This window comes from Ictidomys tridecemlineatus, chromosome 12 (assembly GCF_052094955.1).
Source record: "Ictidomys tridecemlineatus isolate mIctTri1 chromosome 12, mIctTri1.hap1, whole genome shotgun sequence".
Classification (NCBI taxonomy): domain Eukaryota; kingdom Metazoa; phylum Chordata; class Mammalia; order Rodentia; family Sciuridae; genus Ictidomys; species Ictidomys tridecemlineatus.
The window spans coordinates 24,840,395-24,860,213 of NC_135488.1; the positions used below are offsets into that span (position 1 = coordinate 24,840,395).

The 19,819-nt window shown below is 46.4% G+C and overlaps 1 protein-coding gene across 32 annotated transcripts in view; it reads left to right on the plus strand.

The window, feature by feature from the left end:
- The window catches only part of LOC144369124 (mitotic spindle assembly checkpoint protein MAD1-like), a 278,411-nt gene that overhangs the window by 45,988 nt on the left and 212,604 nt on the right, over nt 1-19,819 (plus strand). For all 32 annotated transcript variants that reach the window (XM_078028201.1, XM_078028200.1, XM_078028183.1 and 29 more), the window contains one exon: nt 19,545-19,631. In XM_078028201.1, coding sequence (XP_077884327.1) covers nt 19,545-19,631 — 87 coding nt within the window. The remainder of the gene's footprint in view (nt 1-19,544; nt 19,632-19,819) is intronic.

The window sequence follows — 19,819 nt, forward strand, 5'->3', positions numbered from 1 at the left end:
TTTGAATTTGTGATCCTCCTGCCTCAGCTTCCTGTAACTGGGATTATAGGTGTGTGTCACTGCGCCTGGCAGTGGTTGGTGTTTTTTTTTTTCTTTCTTTTTTTTAAAAATTTTTATTATTGGTTGTTCAAAACATTACATAGTTCTTGACATATCATATTTCATACATTTGATTCAAGTAGATTATGAACTCCCGTTTTTACCCCTTATACAGATTGTAGAATCACATCGGTTACACATCCACTGTTTTACATATTGCCATACTAGTGTCTGATGTGTTCTGTTGCCTTTCCTATTCTCTACTATCCCCCCTCCCCTCCCCTCCCTTCCCATCTTCTCTCTCTCTACCCCATCTACTGTAATTCATTTCTCCCCCTTGTTTTTTTTCCCTTTCCCCTCACTTCCTCTTATATGTAATTTTGTATAACAATGAGGGTCTCCTTCCATTTCCATGCAATTTCCCTTCTCTCTCCCTTTCCCTCCCACCTCTCGTCCCTGTTTAATATTAATCTTTTCCTCCTGCTCTTCCTCCCTGCTCTGTTCTTAGTTGTTCTCCTTATATCAAAGAAGACATTTGGCGTTTGTTTTTTAGGGATTGGCTAGCTTCACTTAGCATAATCTGCTCTAATGCCATCCATTTCCCTGCGTGGTTGGTGTTATTTGAGAAGTAAAAATATTTGATTTTGATAAAATCCAGTTTATTGTTGTTATTATTTTGTGATAGTGATTTCTGTGCTTTAGGGACTTAACTTTTCATGATTGCAAAGTTAATTTCTTATGTTTTCTTCTCAAAGCTTTACTTTTTCATCTTTTATACACAGTTTATGATCCATCTTATTTATGGCCCAAGGCTAGGGTAAGGCTCATTTCTTCTCTCCACTTTTATCAATTTTTGGCATTAGTTTTGAGAAGTTACTCCTTTTGAATAGCAGTGAGTATTTTTGTCACTATTGTCAGGTAAACCTGCTGTATGCGCTGGTCCCTTTCTGAAGCCTGTCTCATTGCAACAGTGTGTGTTTGTCTTTAGACCCCTCTGTTTCTGTCGAGGTTGCTGGAGCTTTAGCTGTTTTGAAAGCTGCTGGTGTAAGACTCCTAATTTTTTTCCCCCTTTAAGATTGTTCAACTGTTAGATTCCTTTGCTTTTCTGTGTACATTTAGAAATAGGTCATTGATAGCTACAAAACATTGTTGCAGTTTTTATTAAATTCTTAGGCCAGTTTGGAGAGAATTGACATTGTAATCTTGATCCTTCCAATTTGTGGTTATGGTATACCTCTCTATTTGTTTCACTTTTCTCAGAAATCTTTTGTAATTTAAAATATAATGGTCTTACAATGATCTTGTGGGTTCTGCTTATCTGTTTATTTATAAGGTGTCAAATATTTTACTTATTAATTAATGAGGAAGCTAGTATGGTCTTAGGAGTGGTCCAAAGAGAATTATAGGTACTGCTTATTTATCATCAGATAGGGCGTGATGAAGCTAATTTATGAATATTTGCCAAACTGGGGTCACCGGTCCAATATCCTCAGGCCTATAATCATTTGCATTGTGCAATATAGAATTTACCAAATTGTAAAATAGCTTTTAAAGGTGATGAAAGTTAGAAATAACCATGTGCAAGTTAGACAAGAGACCAACTCATCTTTTTCCCTCCATATGAGTTTTTCACTTTGCCTGCTTCTGTGTGGTTATAAGTCTTGGGAAAGATTATTCTAGGTCACAAAAGAAGGCTGGTAGATAGGAAATGTAAGTCTAAATCTCAGTAGATCTGACCTTAGTATTTATGTAGGTATACTAAGAATATTAATATAGCATATAGGCCTTTTATTTGGTTTTGAAAAATCCTAGGTCTGTGCAGTTGGTCAGTTGCCAAATTGACCTGTGGAAAGCTTTATAGGAATCTTGGCTTGGATTGTTAAAAGCCACTGTTTGGGCTCTCAAGGCTAGGGACCTTACCTCAGTTCAGCTGCCATTTCTGTACATTTGAGTGAATTACCCTGTTGGTTGTCTCCCAAATATCTGAAGGTTTCTGGTCTTCCAGAATGTGCCCTTACCTCCTGTGAGGCTGGAACCCTGGAAGAAGGCACTGGGGCAGTTTTTCCTGGGGGGTAGTGGTGTCAAGGCTGTCTCAATGCAGCCATCTTGGACCCTCAGAAGCAGCCTGCTGTGCTTCCTTGAGCAAGTGTTGTTCTCAGTGGCACCCAAGGGAAGGCAGTGGTTCTTGTTCAAGCTGTCCAAATAGTCATGCTGCCACGGAAAGTGGGGGGCAGTGGGGGGACTTGGAAGGGCTCCTAAATTCTGGACTGTAAGTAAGGGTCAGATACCACTTAGAATGTCTCCCTTTATTTTTATCAAAGCTGAATTCACTAATTTGTTGTAGGTTAAAAAGCTTTAGAAGAAAGCATAATTGCTCCCTTATGTATCCAGAAAATAGAACATAAAACCAACATCCACAAATGACCTCAATAAAATTTCCCTCTTTAGTTCATTCAGTTCTGTATAATTAATTCTTACTCGGTTACATCTTGGGTTAACAGTCTCCTAAAACCGTGTGCTTCTGGACTAAAAAGAGCTCAGAAGTCTTATCTCAGTTTGCTGATGTGTCTGGAAATAGTCTAGTGTTGCTTCTGCAGCCTGTGCCCTGTGTCACTTGTCCGAGGCCTGTGGTATCCCTTGCCTGAATGAGCCTCTGCATGTGCCCTTCTCTGTTGAGCATGGGAGCCCTGGTCTGCTGTTAACACCGAACTTCCAGGCAAGTGTTGTTAGAGCGAAGCAGAAGATGTCCAGAGATGATAGACTTACTGCCAATGGTAATTTATTACCGATAGTTTTCAAATGTGAAATGTCTGATATGGTTTTATAATAATAATAATACGAGTGACGAGGAAATTGAGTTGTTTCTGTGGCATCCAAAACAAAGATAAAAAAAGGCAATTAAAAAATTAGACATAATATCACTAAGGATACTGATTAAGCCTGTTTCAAAGAAGTTCATGGTTGTTAATGTCTGATTCATCGAAATGGATGAACATAATTTTTGTAGTGAAAACAGTCTTGAGGTACAACAAACACAGAATACTGAGACAAAAATTCCAGGAACATGTGAAAGGCTATCAAACGAGGAGATTCAGCAAGCTGGGGGAGTCCCCAGCTCCCCTACCCCACTTTTTTTCATGGAACATCAGAGCCTCATCTGAAAGGCTGCCCTCCTTGACCCCCAGCCTATATGATGCTAGATTCTGATTAAAGGAAGATAATAGCTTAAATTGCACCTTTACCTTTGAGCTTGTGGTCTTTGACATGGAAAAACTTAACTGGATTATTTCCTGAGAATTTTGCTTAGTGCTTTCCCTGAGATTCAAATGGATCCCCGGATGTGAAGGTAATCACGGACCTCTGGGACTCCCAGCTGAAGTGCTATTCTGGAATATGCACTGATAACATTTTGCCTGTGCCAGTCCAGCCTTGAGAAGGCTGATGTCTCTTCTGATCTTATGACTCTTGTAACACCACTCACTTAGCAATCGTTTTTCTCATATCTTCTTATGAAGAGATCTTGCATACCTTTCAGTAAATTTAACCCTAAGTATTTTGCATTGCCAATGCTATTTTGAATAGAAGTTTATAAATGTTGCTTTAGGATATTAACTGCTAATAGATGAGAAACGATTTTTTAAAAATAATTTCTATGAAAGCAATAGTGATGTTTGCAGATATAGACAATTTTGCATCTTTTTGATCTTTATGCCTTTTGTTTTCTTTCTTTCTTTTTTTTCCCCCTTCTTCATGGTGCTGGGGATTAAACCCAGGGCCTCATGCATGCTGGACTGGTGATCTACCACTGAGCTGTATCCCCAGCCCTGTTTCCCTGTTCTTAATGTAACCCACTGTTCAGGACATACCAGCATTAGGCTGAGTGGTAGTGGTTCTTGGTGGTGAACTTGGTGGGTGCATTCCCTGCTTCACTGTTGTATGTTTTATGGATCCTTTTTTTTTAAAATATAGAAAATTTTAAAAAGACAATAGATATTTTTAAAGTTAAGAAAATAAGAATGACAGAATGACCTGTCTGGGCTGGGGTTGTGGCACACTGGTAGACCACTTGCCTTGCATGTGTGAGGCACTGGGTTTGATCCTCAGCACCACATAAAAACAAATAAAACAAAATAAAGGTATTGTGCCCATCTACAACCCCCCCCCAAAAAAAAAGAATGATCTGCCATTCCAACATATAGGAAATCTTCCATAACAACTTAAAATACAATAGTGTGCTGTCAGATTTTTTTCCCCCCCTAGGACCAATTAAAAAAAAAACATTAAAGGAAGGTATAATATAGAAGTAGATATTTCTTAATCTAACTTCCAGGTCTGCTGGACAGAAGTAACCTGCTTTAATGGTTCCTTTGCCTTCCTGACTTCATGTTTAACTGAGATTTTAATGTGTACATCTGGATTGCCAGATGTAATGGCCATCCACTTTTCTGTCCGGATACTGGCCATTGTGTCTTCTCTTTATCGTAATAATTATCTCTAGACATTGTCAGCTTTACTAGATTTTTTTCAAACAACTGAATTTTGACTTTGTGAATGCTCTCCATTGTATTTTTAAAATTTCCTTTGGTTTTAACCTGTGTTTCCTCTGCTTGGGTTATTTTGTATACTTTTTAGGTAATTGTGGGATTCATTGAGAACTGGAAGGACCAGAGCCTTGGAAGAAGGAATGATCTAGCCCCTGTTTCATGAATTCCTCAGCTTTGTCAGGTTCAGGTTCAGGTTCAGTGTGGGCCCTTCCTTGGGTGGTCTTCACATAAGCCTAAGGAATAGGCTTACTGGTGTTAGAAATACCAAGGTGCTGCAAGAAGTTTAACATGTGCTCGGGGGTGGTTAAGGCGACTTTACTTCTGCCAGAAGGGCATGCCACTGAAGCTGGCTAGCAAGTACACTTGGATAGGCAGTCTGCCTGCTTGTATCTTTGATGCAGTGTTCCCCCTTGCCCTATCAGGAGGAGCTCGAGGTTACAATCTCTGTACTTGACTAATTTTAAAATTAGGGTGGGCAAAGGAAAGGGCTGTAGATAAAAATGGCTACAGTTGGATATTTACATCCTAGTTATGGCTAAATACTATGTTCTGAAAATGGATCATTGAACTTTCTCATACTGGTACAATGTGAAATTGTGCTGTCAGATTTTTTTTTCCCCTAGGACCAATTTGGGGGGCAGAGAAGGGTATGGGAGAAACTAAGGTAAACATGGTGGATTGGATATACACATCTGTTTCTCATCTTCCTGAAACCTAATCCACAACAGTAAAGAGAGTTTGTTGTAAAAGGCAAAAGCTCAGTTGGGCATGGTAACACATGCCTGTAATCCCAGTGACTTGGGAGGCTGAGGCAGGAGAATACAAGTTCAAGGCCAGCCTGAGAAACAGTGAGATACTATCTCAATATAAAGACAAAAGGACTAGGAATGTAACTCAGCACCCCTGAGTTCAATCCCCTGTACCCCAAAACAAATAAGAGCAAAATCTCATGTGAATAGGGAAAAAGAAAAGAAAGCAACAGTGTCTGTCCTTTGGAAGGTAGAATATGTATTAGAAGAGTTGGCAATGGACTTGAGAAAACCAAGTGCTAATTTGGGGGAGGTGAGAGCCAACTTGATTTATGCCGCTGAGTTTTCCCACAGCTCAGGAGCTGCAGCATCCCACCCCTCCAGACCACAACGATGAATAAGAATGATTTGTGACAGACTTGGTCAGCTGAAAGGTGGGCAGCGCCCCAGGGCTCTCACCAGCTCAGTGCCCTGGCCAGGCTACTCTGCCCAGCCCAATGAAGACTGGAAGGTCCTGGGCAGAGGGTGATGCTGCTGTCCCTGTGACAGTGCTCTTGAGGGTGGCCTGCTTCCTGGAGGTTGGGGGAGGAGGCGAACTGCATGTGACTGATGCTGAGGTACCAGCCCTTGTTCTGCTTGGTCCAGAGCCTTGGGAGATAGATTCTTGTCCACTGAGCAAGAGATTAGACAACGTGGCCATGTCAAGAAGGAGTACGCAGTGGTGCTGAGACCTCTCAGCTCTCATGTGGGGAACTCTGCTGGATCCGTGCCTGGAGAGGTGCGCCCAGGTAAAGGAACTTAGAGGAAATGGAAATTACGCAAGGACAAAGCTTGAAGGAAAAAAACTTTTGTAAATATCCCCTGAGAAATAAAAGAAGGTATTTTAACAGGCAAAGAATTCTCTGAAAGAAGAACATTAGGTGAACCAGGAGAGCCCTGGGAAATCAACACTGAACAGATGTGGGAAGAAAATCAACGTACGTGTTGGGAAGCTGAGGAAATTTCCCAGAAAGAAAAGCAAAAGGATGAAGTGAGAAAAACAGAAGGTGAGAGTCGATCCAGGTGGACCACGTTCAGATAGTACAGCAGAGAAATGGGAAGCACTTGACCTTGGAACAGTTCCAATATTCCCCAATATTCCCTAGAACTCAGGGCTGAAGACTGAAGGGGCCTGTCAGTGGATGAGAGTCGGCAGTGCAGGCCATCACCAAGACACGTGTTGTGAGGCTGTGACTGCTGGGCAAAGCCCCTCTGCTGAGTTCTCAGAGGATGAGAGTAGAACACAGATTTATCTGGAGTCAGCATGGGCTTCACCATGTCAGCAGCATCTGAGTCTAGTAGATACTAGAGCAATGTCTTTAGGAGCTTGTAGGAAAAGAATTTTCATCTTTTTTTTTTTTTAAGCAATGTGGTTTTGCTAAGTTGCCCAGGTTGTCCTTGAACTTGAGACCCTTTTGTCTGGGCCTCTCCAGTGCTGGGACTATGGACGCATGCCACAGTGCCTGGCACTCAACCTAGATTAACAGTCAGTGGGAGAGCAGATTTATAAAGTCTCAAAAAAGTATCTCCCTCATATCCTTTTCCAGAAAGCTCCTATTGGAAGAGTGAGTAGCTGGTGAAGAGGAAGTGCTTGCGTGCAGGGGACAGGACCTTCCTAACCATGGGAGTAAGAACCTGAGATGCTGCCCATGCCCCTGGCAGAGGGTCTTCAGTCCTCCTTGGGGCAGCTTGAGGCTGAAACCGATAGACAGCCTGGCATCTCTGACATCTTGGGAGCAGATTTGATAGTTCACAGAGCTCAGGGGGGCATTGGTAGTAACTACACAGACCAGCACATGAAAAACCTTCATTAGTTTTGGAGAAGACACAAAGTAGTGCAGGAAGTGGAAATAATCACACTTTGCTACATGGCCTCTGTGCGAGTGGATTGATTCTAGAACCAGACAAGAAATCTCCAGTCTTGGGGTTTAGCTGTGTCATTGACAACAGTGATTGGGGGGGGGGGGTGTTCCCATGGTTTGAGGACAGTGGTGAGGAGCAAGAGCTAAGTCCTGTTCATCCTGGGAAGTTGGAGGTGATGCTTCAAGAAAGCTGCAGTGCAGTCTGAGAGGAGAAGTCATTCCCAGTGGGCTTGGCTTAGGGGACTCCAGTGTGTGCTGCGAGGGCAGGGAACTGGTACAGGAGATACAGGGCAGCAGGGGCTACTGTTCTCTGATAGACCTAGTAGGCTGACTCTTTACTGTGTCACTTGGGTAGAAATGTCTCTACAAATGGGAGGAAAGGAGAGTCTACTGCCAGTGTTGGGGTGCCAGCAGGGGCTGCTATTGCAGCCAGAGGTGTACATTTAGGTGTCTGCTCTCCTGGGTCCTCCTGTGTGCACAGACTATTGAACAAGTGTTTCTGTGAGTTGCCTGGTACTGCAGCCTGTGTCCCTCTGACCTGGCCCTGCAGGGCCATGAGAGTCAAATGCAGCATAGTGAGCAACTGCAGGTGCCTGTCAATGCCCTGAGCTTGGTGGTGCCAACTTAGTCCTCCCTGCTACCCGTGAAGGTAGGCTTTGCTGAAGTCAGACTCAGCAAGCAAATGCAGCAAGGAGAATTTGCAGCCATCCTAAGGATACAGCTTACCACGCCAAGGTTGAGGCTGGGTCCTGAATGCACTGCCCACCAGGGTCAAGGAACTGTGCCTTTAGTTTGTAGTTGTCATGTGGGGAATGACAGCCATCTCAGGCTGTGTGAATTAACAAGACAATTCTTGTGAGGTTTGGGTACCTGGTGCTGAGTGGTGCTGAGTAAATGGAATCATGCAAAATACCTCATGTGGCCTTTTTTTGCTTTTGTGTCTTGAGGAGACAAAGAGCTTCCTGAGAACTCCTGGCCTTGAGCTGTGCAGTGCAGTAAGCAGATGATTCTGGCTCAGCATTGCTGGAAAGTCTGCAGGATGCTGCCCTTCACAGCCTTCTTGAGGCCTAAGTTATTTGTTTTCTAGAACATCTGATGCTGGGGAGACAACTACATGAAGCCAGGCCCACAAATTTACCATGATTCACTCTCAGGGTAAGCAGGTGGGCAGCTGGGTTCAGGCATGTTGCACCCTCACGCACCTGTTCACCTGGGACATACGAGATATCCCTTCTCCCTCTGCAGCCCCCACCTCTGAGCCCAAGTAGTGTGATGTTCACACCCCATTGCTTTCCACCTTTTGTTAACCCGAGGCCTCCAGGTAACTGGAGAGAAGCAGATCAGGACCTCTGAAGCCTCCTCTGGCCTCTTCTACCCGTCCTTCACTATCCCATGAAGCTGGGATGGTTTTGTAGGACCTTGGTAAGGGTTGTTTCTGCTTCACAGGTTAGTGGGTTGGTGAGAGCAGCCTTCACAGTTAGGTCATAGTCTGCCTCAGTAGCCACCAATGATGTGCCACCCAGAGACTCGGCTGTCTCATCTATTCAGCAGCCATGGGACCCCTGTCCTTCCTGCTTGAGGGTTGTATGAGGCACTATGTGGCCGGTGGTGTTTGTAACATGCCAGTAACTGAGAACTCTAAGGATGTGCTTTGGGATTTAGTTGAGTTTCAGACCCTGGAGGTACCTAGAGGTGCCTTGGACCCTACACCCTGTAAGTTTCCACAGGAGTTGGGAGCTGCCCAGTGGTTTTCTGTGTCCTGAAAAAAATATCTGTCTTGCTTTCATCTACCTTATATTTGGCAGTTCCCCTTGGATTTGAGGAAAGCAGTGCCTGTTTTCTTTGAAAAAGGCCAGTTTGATATACAAAGGGCACTGCCGCAGGGGTGCCCCTGGGTGAGTTCCATGACTGTGCTCACTCGGCCCAGGCTCAGCATGGAGAGTGGCTGCAGTGGATCTAAGAACCCAGGTTCCGTTGACTTGTCTGCTGCATTTCCTCTGGTCTCACACTGTGTGTGGCATGTGCCCTTTACAGTGTGATGGGTGGGTTCTGTTCTTTCACTGGAGCCCTTGGAAGTGCCACAGCAGTGGAGCCCAGACCAGGCAAACCTGGTAACTGCTCACTTCAGCTGCAGTGCCTTTCTGCCGTGTTCATGTGTCATTGAAGCATTTCCCCCTGTAACCAGGAGGTGCTCTTGGGGGCAAAGTGACCACATGTGTGCATGCGCATGCGCATGTGTCTGCACTTTGGTTCCAGTGTCCTGGAAGGCAGACTGGCCTTTTGGCTTTCTGCTTAGGAGCCTGGTTTGCTCTTGCTGTTGCCTCTTGGCTGCGTGGGCCCAGGCTGGTTGTCAAAGCTCATCTGTACAATGGGGACAGAGAGAGCTCTGGCCTCAGGAGGCCCAGTGAATGTCCTACTTGCTGTTTCTTTTCAAGTGAGTGTTGGGATTCTTAGAGTCTTCTCTGTAGTTTTCTTTTCCCCTGAAAGTACAGCAGCGAGCTACACGGGGTCCCATGGAGGCACCGTTGAGTTCTGCCTGTCTTGGCAAATTATCTGTCTTCCAACAGTGATCTTGGAAATGCTGAAAAAAGGAAGCTGTTCTGCTGTTGAGCGCCTGTGTGACTGTCTGCCATGGCCACGGGCAGCCGTTCTCCTGTGGTCTCTGCTGGGGCTTGGCTCCATTGCTGTGCCCAGCCAGTTCCCTGGTCTTGTACCTGATCCCCCTCCTCTGTCTGCCTATCACCCGGTTGATTCTGTCCCTTCAACTTCTCTCAGGTCACTGCTCCTGGCCCTCCCCTAGTGCTGTCGCACCATTTATAAACCCTTCTCAGTGCAGAGCCCACCTGGTAATTCCTATCTCCCTCTGGGACTTGCAGCTCTCTCGGCACTCCAGCACCGAGGGGCCTTGAGCACTGGACCTGCAGTTCTGTGCAGAGCCATTTCGTGGTCCTCACTCATCCTGCAGTGAAGTCCTCATTTCATAGCCTCGCTGCCCGCACCTGCCCTCTTCTCCATTGCTGGGTGTTTGGGTTGTTTTCTTTTCCCTGCTACTAGTAGCACTTGGGTGAACCTGGGTGCTCATCTCCTTTTACAAAACCTCCAGAATATGGCCGCAGAGGTGAGCAGTCTAAGCATCTATCCATTTAGAATCAAATCTGGAATTCTGACTGCAGCCCCCCCCCATGTGCTCTGTGCCCTCTGCCTCTCCCTGCCCCAGGCCTGCTGTCTAAGCCTTCCCAGGGTCCCCCTTTTGTGGCTCTGCCTCAGGACTTTGGTCTCGCTACACCTTCTGCCTGGAGTCTTGTTCTCTCGCATTATTCATATAATCAGAGGGAACAGAGTCTTAGGCAGCTTTTGTTTTTGGAGAGAATCACAAATCAGGATGTGGCATCCTAGTTCATTACTCTCATTTAAAGATGCATAAACCAAAGTTCAGGAAGGTTAAGTAAGTAGCCCAGGGCCACACAGCAAGCTCAGGGCCAGCCTGCAATCACAGTTAAGCTCTGCCTGTATGTGGCTTTTGCTTTTCCACAGTTCTGAGACCTTTTCTCTCCTTTTATTACTCAGTGAGTTCAAAGAGAGCATCTCGCTAATGATGGCTTCATTCTGAGTTTCTGTATCCGGTAAAGTCCTTTGTTCACACATTGCTTTGATTGTTTCCCCAGCAGCCAGATTGACTTGATTTTTAACTCACTGTTCTCCCTGATCTCCTGCCTCTCCCTGAAAGAAATCCTCAGAGGTAGAATAGTTGGGCCTCAGGTATTCGAGGAAGGCTTTCCTAATGCTTAATGTTAAAGGCACGGTGAGAGTGGGACTGTCAGGAACCATGCGCTGGGATCTCTGAAGTCACAGTGTGATTGGTGTCCCCAACTGGCTCCCAAGCTTACTTCCAACCACAGTTGTATTGCCCAGAGTGAATCACCACTGTATGGGGCGTCTTGTTTCACTTTGCACCTTGGATACTGCTGTCGGTAGTAGATGGGCTCCTATTCTGAGCTCTTGTGGCTTACCTTGGCACTTCAGCCCCACGAGCTGAGCTTGCCCCTGATGTGGAGGGAGGGTTCTGCTGTTCTACTGACCCCAGTCTCCAGCAGCTCTGGCCATTTCTGTGCGGGTACTTTGTGCAGCACTGCTCAGGTAGGTGTCAAGGATGTTCTCCAGGGCCACGTTGTGGGGATCCTCGGCTCAGGTGAAGGGAGAATCTGATCTTCTGCCCAGACCTTTCTCCCAGCCTTGCTGCACTGGCCGCATAGCAGTGTGTTGACACTGTGTAGTCTCAGGCCACCAGTGCTGTCCTGGAAGCCCAGCCCTCTGGGCAGTTGCGCAAGGCCTCTGTCCCTGCTCCTGTTCTGAGCTCCTCGCTGAAATTGTGTTTGGGGCTGTTATCCAGCTGCTATCTGAATGTTTAAAGCATTCAGAGGATCAACTTTTCCAAAGAGTGAGGGAAGTGGGAGAGAAATTACAGCATTTGTTTGAGAGGTTCTAAGAGCTTTTTTTAGCACGAACAGTTCAAAGCACGCCTCTTGTTAATCAGAGGAGTGTTCCAGCATCCCTGCGGTGGTCACACTGGCTTAATTGGGACCCAGGCTGCTTTGAAGTCCTTTTAATCCTTCCTGAGCCGGGAGAAAGAATTCGAAGGCAGCAACTATAAATTTGAAATTTCTTCATTTTATTTACATGTGTCTGGGGACCCACGAGGCTCGTTTGCCTGAAGCGGTTAAGCCGCATTGCTGGCTTTGGACAGCTGATGAGATCTGGACCTCACGAGGCAGGGGGTGGGAGGCCAGTACCTGGCAGAGGAGCTGCAAAACCACAGCTGAGTGAGGACACAGTTGCAGGGTCCCCCTTCCTGCTCCGTCTTGTCGCTGTGCACCTCCCTGTGGTCCCCAGAGTCACTCTGTCTTGCCCTGCCTCCAACAGCCAGCCCTAGTCTGCTGCACCTCCTCAGGGTTGGGAGTTTGCCACCTCACAGAGCCCTTATCTCCACCCCGTTCCATCCTGCAGAGCTGAAATCCACACATTTGTAATTTTGTGCCAAGGCTAAAGGTGTTGGTTCATTGTGAAGTCACCTGGGTACAGAATTTGCTCTTCCCAAGGTCATGTGCCCACTCCATGTTGCCGCCCGCTGCTCATGGTCTAGTTCTTCCAGCTCCACAGAGGTGGCATCCAAGTGGTGGGGTGGAGGGAGGTGGACCCAATGGTGGCAGCGCTCTCCTGGCTTTTCCAGGCAGTGTCACTCCTGAGCCATCTGAGTTGATAGTTTCTCAGTCAGACCTGAGTCTGTAGCATTCCCTGAGCCTGCCAGTGTGGCGCTGCACGTTTGCATACTGTGAACCACACAGGTGTGGGTGTGGCTCTCTGAGTGTGTGCAGTTCCCCTTGAGACAACACATTTTCTCTCTCCAAGAAGTTCTTTGGGTGGAATTCTCCTGTCACCCTGCAGCTACAACTCAATTTCACTTGACCTGGAGCCTCTGAAAATTCTTCCCCCTGAGCTTGCACTGCTCACTTCTGTGTTGCTTAGTCTGTGGAAGGTGTTACCTTTTCAGACATGGTTCCTGACCGCCTGTGAGGATTGCACACCTCACTCTTGTTACCTGTCCTCTTCCCCCGCTGGTCTTCCTTGGGAATGTAGTGCACATTGGGTTCGTCACAGTGACTGCCTGCCTGCCTCAACAGGTGGGAAGTCTCTAGGTCTGTGTATGTGTGTCAGAGAGTTCTTCAGGGCTTGGGACTAGACCACCATGTGGCAGTGCTCGCTGGATTTGTTGAGTGAGATTGCCTCAGATGCAGGATGCCCAAGTCTGTCCATAGGTGCTGCTGGTGAATCAGGGTTGTCCTTCCCATTATATTCTAAGAGTTGATTCTCCCCGCCCTCTGGCCCCCCTGCAGGGGTTTTACTTCTCGCTTACAGTCCACCTGTTCTTTCTACTTCTCTGTGAGGTTTTAGACTCTGGTTCTGTCATCAAACAGATTTACTCTCTCTGTTTTGTTTTTAGAACCAATAAACCTGTCATCTATCAGTGCCCAAGCAACTGGTAGAGGTTTGTAGGGGTGGTGTTGGACACTGTCTGAGAGACAGAGATCATCACAAAGGCTCACAGAGGGCTGGATGTCCCTAATTTGGTAGTCAGGTTGGGAGACATGATCCTATTTCACGGACTAGGAAGCTGGGGCTGGGATGGGAATTGAACTTGAGCCTGGCTGACTCCAGGGCATAGTCTCACTGCTAAGCCTGGCTCTCTTTTGACATCCATTTTCCAGAGGAGGGGTTGAGACTTGGAGAGGTCTGCTGATTGGTTGGAGGCCATGTAGTTGATAGCCAGTGGAGTTAGACTTTGAGCACTGGCCTGGTTTCTGAATCTAAGATGTTAGCTCTGTTCCACCGCCCTCCCCCTTTTTTTTAATGCTTCTGAGGTTTGTGGAGTCTGTTTTTTGAAAACGAGTGTAATCTGTGTGTGTGTTGTTCTCTATATGATTCCTGTGGTCCAGATGCTGCAGTATGGGGCAGGTGTGTGTGGGTGGCAGAGTTGTAGCTCTGGACACATGGCTGACACATGGCTCTCACCAATATACTCTGTTCTCAATTCTGGAAAATTCAGATAGATCCTGCAGCACCATAATTCTCATACCAGTGAGTCATTCTTAATTTTTCTTTTTCTTTTGTGTTTTTTGGTACTAAGGATTGAACTTGGGCAGTCAACCATTGAGCCACATCTCCAGCCCTATTTTGTATTTTATTTAGAGACAGGGTCTTGCTGAGTTGCTTAGAACCTTGCTTTTGCTGAGGCTGGCTTTGAGCTCATGATCCTCCTGCCTCAGCCTCCCAAGCTGCTGGAATTACAGGTGTATGCCACTGTGCTTGGCCCCATTCTTAACTTTTTAAAAGTTTGAAATGTATTTCATATGGAAAAGTCTGTCTTCAAAGGCCCCAGGTAGTCATCTATGTGCCTACACTCAAGCTAGGGGCAAGAGGTGTGGCCTCCACCCACCACCACACTGGCATCTGTTTTAGGGTGGCCATTGCTATTGTCATTACATACTTTGTGAAGGCTGCTTCAGTGTAACAGAAGTCTTATTTCTTTGAATTTGAAGGTGGATCCTTTGCAAAGTCTTAAAGACAAATTCTTGAAACATTGATGTTGAATCAGACAAATTGACTATGAAAGACTAAGAGGAAAAGTTGTAAAATCTAGGAAGACTATAGGTGTCCACTTCAAAGGAACCAACCTAAAAGTCATGAGTTACTTGTTGTATGTGTGCTTTATGCAAAAATATAAGGTAAAGCTCTAGTTGACCTGTATTTGAAGAAGACATTTGTAGCATAGGGAATACTTGTGTATTTTTATGTTTTAAGTTAAGATGTTTGAAACACATGTATCATTCCATTCCCCTCTTAACCAAGCACCTTTTGGGATCAGTTGCCAGGCTTAATTATTTTAGGTAGGAGGCCTTTCACTAATACATCATTGTCCTGTTTATGGTATTACCTATACACAGCTGAACATTTTTAAGAAATGATATCATTGTTTTGTTGTAAATGGTCATAGTTAGATTTCTATGCATTAATTTGCTGTGGGAATAATTTGTTTTCTTTTTACAAAATTTTCATTTAGCACCTGATTCTGCAGTACAAGATTACAGTGCTGAGCTTTGAGAAATTATTTATTGAATAGCTTTTATATGTTTCCTTAGCACAAAATATTTTATACATTTTAAAGGTATCTAGAGGTAAATCTCTCAGGCCATTCTTGTCCTCTTCTGCTGGAAGCCATTGTTATTTCTTCTTCATCCTCGAGTATAATTCAGTTACAACAATGTGTATTTTTTCTTTCATACAAATGACAGCATAGAACACTTACATTCTGTTTTTTTGTGTTTTTATTTAGCAGTGCATTTTGGAGATCTTTCATTTTAATATGTAGAAAGATTCTGCATTCTTTTGATTTTACACAGATACTGTTGTATGGGTGGGTGAAGTTTATTTAATCAGTAACCCTGGACTTAGAATCCAGTGGTCCGAGTTCTCACTTCTCAGAGCTGAGCTGCATGGTATTGCTCTGGAAAGGTATCATGATTTTTCCTTCATTTCACATACGTTTCTGGAAGCCTGTGATTGCGCCAGTGAAAAAAAAACAAACAAAATGTAAACTGTCTCTTCTTTTAGGGAGCTTTCATTGTAATTGAGGGAGAATGATGATAACCTGACAGGCAGAGTGGGTATCTGATGGTGGTGGGCTGCGGAAGGGATGCAGGGAGAAGCTGGGGGGTGGGGTCCACAGTTTCAGATAGGATGCTTGGGAGATCCAGCTGAAAACTTGGTGTCCTGTGACCTAGAGGTGGATGAAGGAGTGGGGTGTGTGGGTATCTAGGGGAAAGTATTCTGGAAAAGGGACATGAAGGTCCTGAGGCCGAGTGTGACCGTGCTGTTGGCTTTGGAAGGCAGCAAGTCTGAGAAGCAGCAGCTTGCCGCTCCCTCCTTCTCAGATAGTTGATGTGATTTTGTTTCCATTTGAAAATCCTTTTGAGGTGTGAGGGAGGGCCTTCCAGCCTTTGTTGCTGGGGGCCTTTGATCTTGGATGGGCCTGGAGGGAGGCATGGCAGGCCACTGTGCCTGAGAGAGCAACCAGCTCTGAACCGTCCACAGGGCTGGAGTGACCTTCTGTGCTGGAGGGAAATGGGTGCTCTGGAAGATTTGTCAGTGGCCTTGTCTATCAAGGCCTGGATGTTACAGAGCAACCCTGTACTCAAAGGGTGAGGTGGGCTAATGCCCTTTGTTGAGTCTCCTGAAGTCTGGGTAGCTATGACCTCAACACCAGACTGGGACCTCCTACTCAGGGAGGCAGTGACCACAGCCCCTGCAGGTGGCTCTGCCAGAGATGGCCCAGGGTGAAGCCACTGCACTGCTTAGAGTTAGTCTCTCCTCCCCAGGAAAGCAGTAGTTCCTCTCCTCAGTCCTGGGCACCCCATATCAGCCACATCAATGTCAGATCGGGGTGACCTGCATCCCTTTTCCCAAGCAGTTATGTTATATTATTGAGAAAAGTCTGGGCTGCCTGCAGGGGTTCGCAGCCCTCAGTTCTTGCCATTTCCTTGATTTTTAGCAAAAGTATTTGCTGTCTAATATTTTCCGTTCATTCCTGTTTTGGCATCCTTTTTGCAAAAACAAAAAGCCTATCTTGTTTGTGTTGTGTTCCCTCCTTTCTGTTTGGGCCCTGGCTGAAGCCCAGCCCCAGCAATATGGTGGTTATGCCCTGTGGGTTTCTAATTTTTTGGAAAAAATATATAATAATAACACCTCGGGAGAAAGCTCAAGGCTTCTCATTTGGTTTTGTGGCTGTTGGTGCTTGATTCACTTTAGGCTTCGGTATCCTTTGGATCTGGTGTCTATCAGACTTGGGGGAACTGGCACTTAGGCTTCCAAAAGTGCTGTGGCATCTGCTATAGGACCCCAAAATAGCTGTGGCTGCAACTGCCTTTGCCTCAGGGGTAGAGCAGTGGGCATGATCCCCCAGCCCTCTTCTATTCTGCACACAGCTGAGTTTGCGTAAAAATTCAGCTGCAGATGGAACAAAAAGACTTTTTCCCTGAAAGCCCCCGTTAGGATGTGAAAGGCTTCGCAGCTGAAACTAGAGTTTTCCGCAGCAGGTGTCACAGCCTGGGCTGCAGTTGGAACTGTCACTTTCTTGTCATCTCTGTGTCGGAGGCTCCCGAGTCCTCAAATGCCTCCCACTTTGTAGTTGTGAAGTGCAAGTTTCAGAATGGACTGTCGGTGTTATTTTTAGGCCATAATGGCACTTGGCGTGACTCCTTCTAGTTACAAGCACTTAGCTAATCCCTGGAGCGCCCTGGGTAAGCATCTCTGAGTAGCTTTAACCACACACAGGTCAGGAGGCTTCCGGAAAATAAACACTCTTCCTGCCAGTTGGAGGTGTGTGGGCCCCTGGTCTTTGGTTTGAGATGCATGACGGCTGTGACTGTGCAGAAATCCTCCATGATCCACAGCTCAACGTGGACTCACCTCCTTACGTGGAGCTCAGGACAGGCGACAGGAGGCCAAGTTCTTCGCTCTCTTCTCCCAGCCCTGAGCTTGTTCTGAATCCCGGGCTTCTCGTGGTTTGTCTCCCTTCTTTTCTGTGTGCCCTTTTCTCTGCGCCCCTGTCTGGGCTTCTGCTGGGCTGAGCAGTGTGCACTTGGCACCCCCTATCGGCCAGGCTCCCTGCTCCCCAGCCTGGGAGCTTCTGGCGTCTTTCCTCACCTTCTGAGCCTGCTGTGGCTTTTCCTTCGTTTTTTGTTTGTACTCATACGTGTAGTACATGAATTCTCATTGTAAGCAGTTCACAGAGGCGCATGAAGTTAAAGACCCCTCAGCCTCGATCACTAGGCCCTGCTTGACATGGAAGTAAACTCCAGATAAACTTGGGGTGAAGCTCTCTAAGGGTGTTCCATACATCTTACTTATTTTCTGTGTACTTAGAAACATGAAGTTGTGCTTGTGTATTGGGTGTCTAGATGGAGTCACGCTGGGCCTGAGCCATTTCCTGAGTGTCTGTGCTACTGGCCCACTTGGGTGTGTCTTCTGCCGGAGCAGCCTCTCAATGTGGCTGGGCTGCTGTGACAAATTCACAGATGGGGCTCGGAGCAGGAGTTTATTCCTGTTGTTCTGGAGGCTGGTGTTCCGCCTCTGGTGAGGGCCCTTCCTACCTTGCAGATTGCTGCCTGTGCTGTGTCCTTGCATGGCCAGGAGAGAGAGACTGAGCAGTCTCTTGGTGTGTCTATCAGGATGCTGACCCCAGTGTGAGGCCCTCACTGTTCTGACCTCACCTAACCCTTATCACCTCCCCAAGGTCCCATCTCCAAATCCCATCCTGTGGGAATAGGGCTTCTGCATAGGAACTTCAGGAGGACAGAGTTCAGTCCTGAGTGTCTAAACCATGGTGAGGGTGGCTTACTTGTACCTTGCACTGCTAGGGCCCTGCCCATGGGGACCCCAGATACTCTGTGGCCCAGGGTGAGTGTCTCCCCCTATATAGTGTCTTCAGTGTTGGCCTGAGAAATGGCAGTAAGAAAGGCCACTGCTGTGGAGGGTGGCCAGCAGCACTCTCCTTGTAGCTTGTTGCAGGTTCTTCCTTGCATGGACAGCTGCTTTGCTGTAGCCAGAGTAATGGCCTCCATGATCCCTGCAGGGGCTCTTCATATCCACTTAGTGAGGTGGAGGGACACTTTGGGGGACAGAGCCATGGGTTGGCTCATACCACATGGCCCCATAAGCCCTGTGCTTGCTGTGGTGGGTAGAGAGGAAAGCAAGATGTGTCCTTGGCCTTGGGCTTGTGTGCCACCTACCATGCCATGTTGGGAGCTCTTGCTGTGCACTCCACATGTGTGTCATGCTACTCGTAAAGCTACCAAGAGTTCTGGGATATGTTCTTCTGTGTACTAGTCAGAAGATGTGGCTCACCTTGAGTTTAAGCTCATGGAACAAGTGGACTGTGGAAAGCCAGATGGCATCTCTGAATTTCCATTTCCTCATTGAAATATGGAAACATAAAGAATAGGACTGCTTTGCATCCACTGGGATAGTGAATCTGGAATAGTTCTGAGAATCATGCAGTAGCACGCATGTGGGGCTGTGCCATTACTACTCTTGCTCTATTTTTTAAAAATATTTATTTTTTTTTTAGCTTTAGGTGACACAATATCTTTATTTTATTTTTATTTATTTTTTTATGGTACAACACAATGCCTTTATTTTTATATGGTGTTGAGGATCGAACCCGGGTCCGCCCGTGTTAGGCGAACACTGTACCGCTGAGCCATAATCCCAGCCCCTTTATTTTATTTTTATGTGGTGCTGAAGGATCAAACCAAGTGCCTTATACATGCCAGGTGAGCGCACTACTACTTGAGCCATGTCCCCAGCCCCTCATTACTACTCTTAACTCTGTGTGCATGCAGCTGTTTTGGAGGAAAAGCAAAGATAGGAGCTGCTGTGCATCATTTCCATGCCAGGAACTGGGCAGCACTTTGTGAATATCATTTCCTTGGCATGGTGACACCATTATGTGTCACCCTGTTTTTATAGGTGAAATAAAGCCAAGGCTTATGAAGGTAGCCTGCTGCTATTGCATGGCTGGTGGTGGGCTGTGGCTGGACTCGGGCTGTGGTTAGTGCTCTCTGCCTCACTCATGGGTCACATGATAGACTACTCATCCTGGTCTCTAAATGGCATGGTTTTGGACCTCTATTCCAGATGTGGAATTAGGCCCACTTCTGGGGACAGATGGAACTGAATGTGTGTTCTTTATCCCTCAGGACTCCAGAGGACCTCTCCAGATTTGTTGTTGAGCTGCAACAGCGAGAACTTGCCCTGAAGGAGAAGAACAGTGCCATTGCCAGCAGGTAGACCAGGTGTCTGTGGGGATGCATGTGTTCTGGGCACTTGGGCTTAGGCAGAGGGGTGCTCTCCTGTCTCACTGGGTAAAGTAGTCCATTTTCATTGCTATAGCAGTGTACCTGAGGCTGGGTACTTTTTAGAGAAAGAGATATGCTTATAATTTTGGAGATCGAAAGGCCTGGCTTGGCTCTGG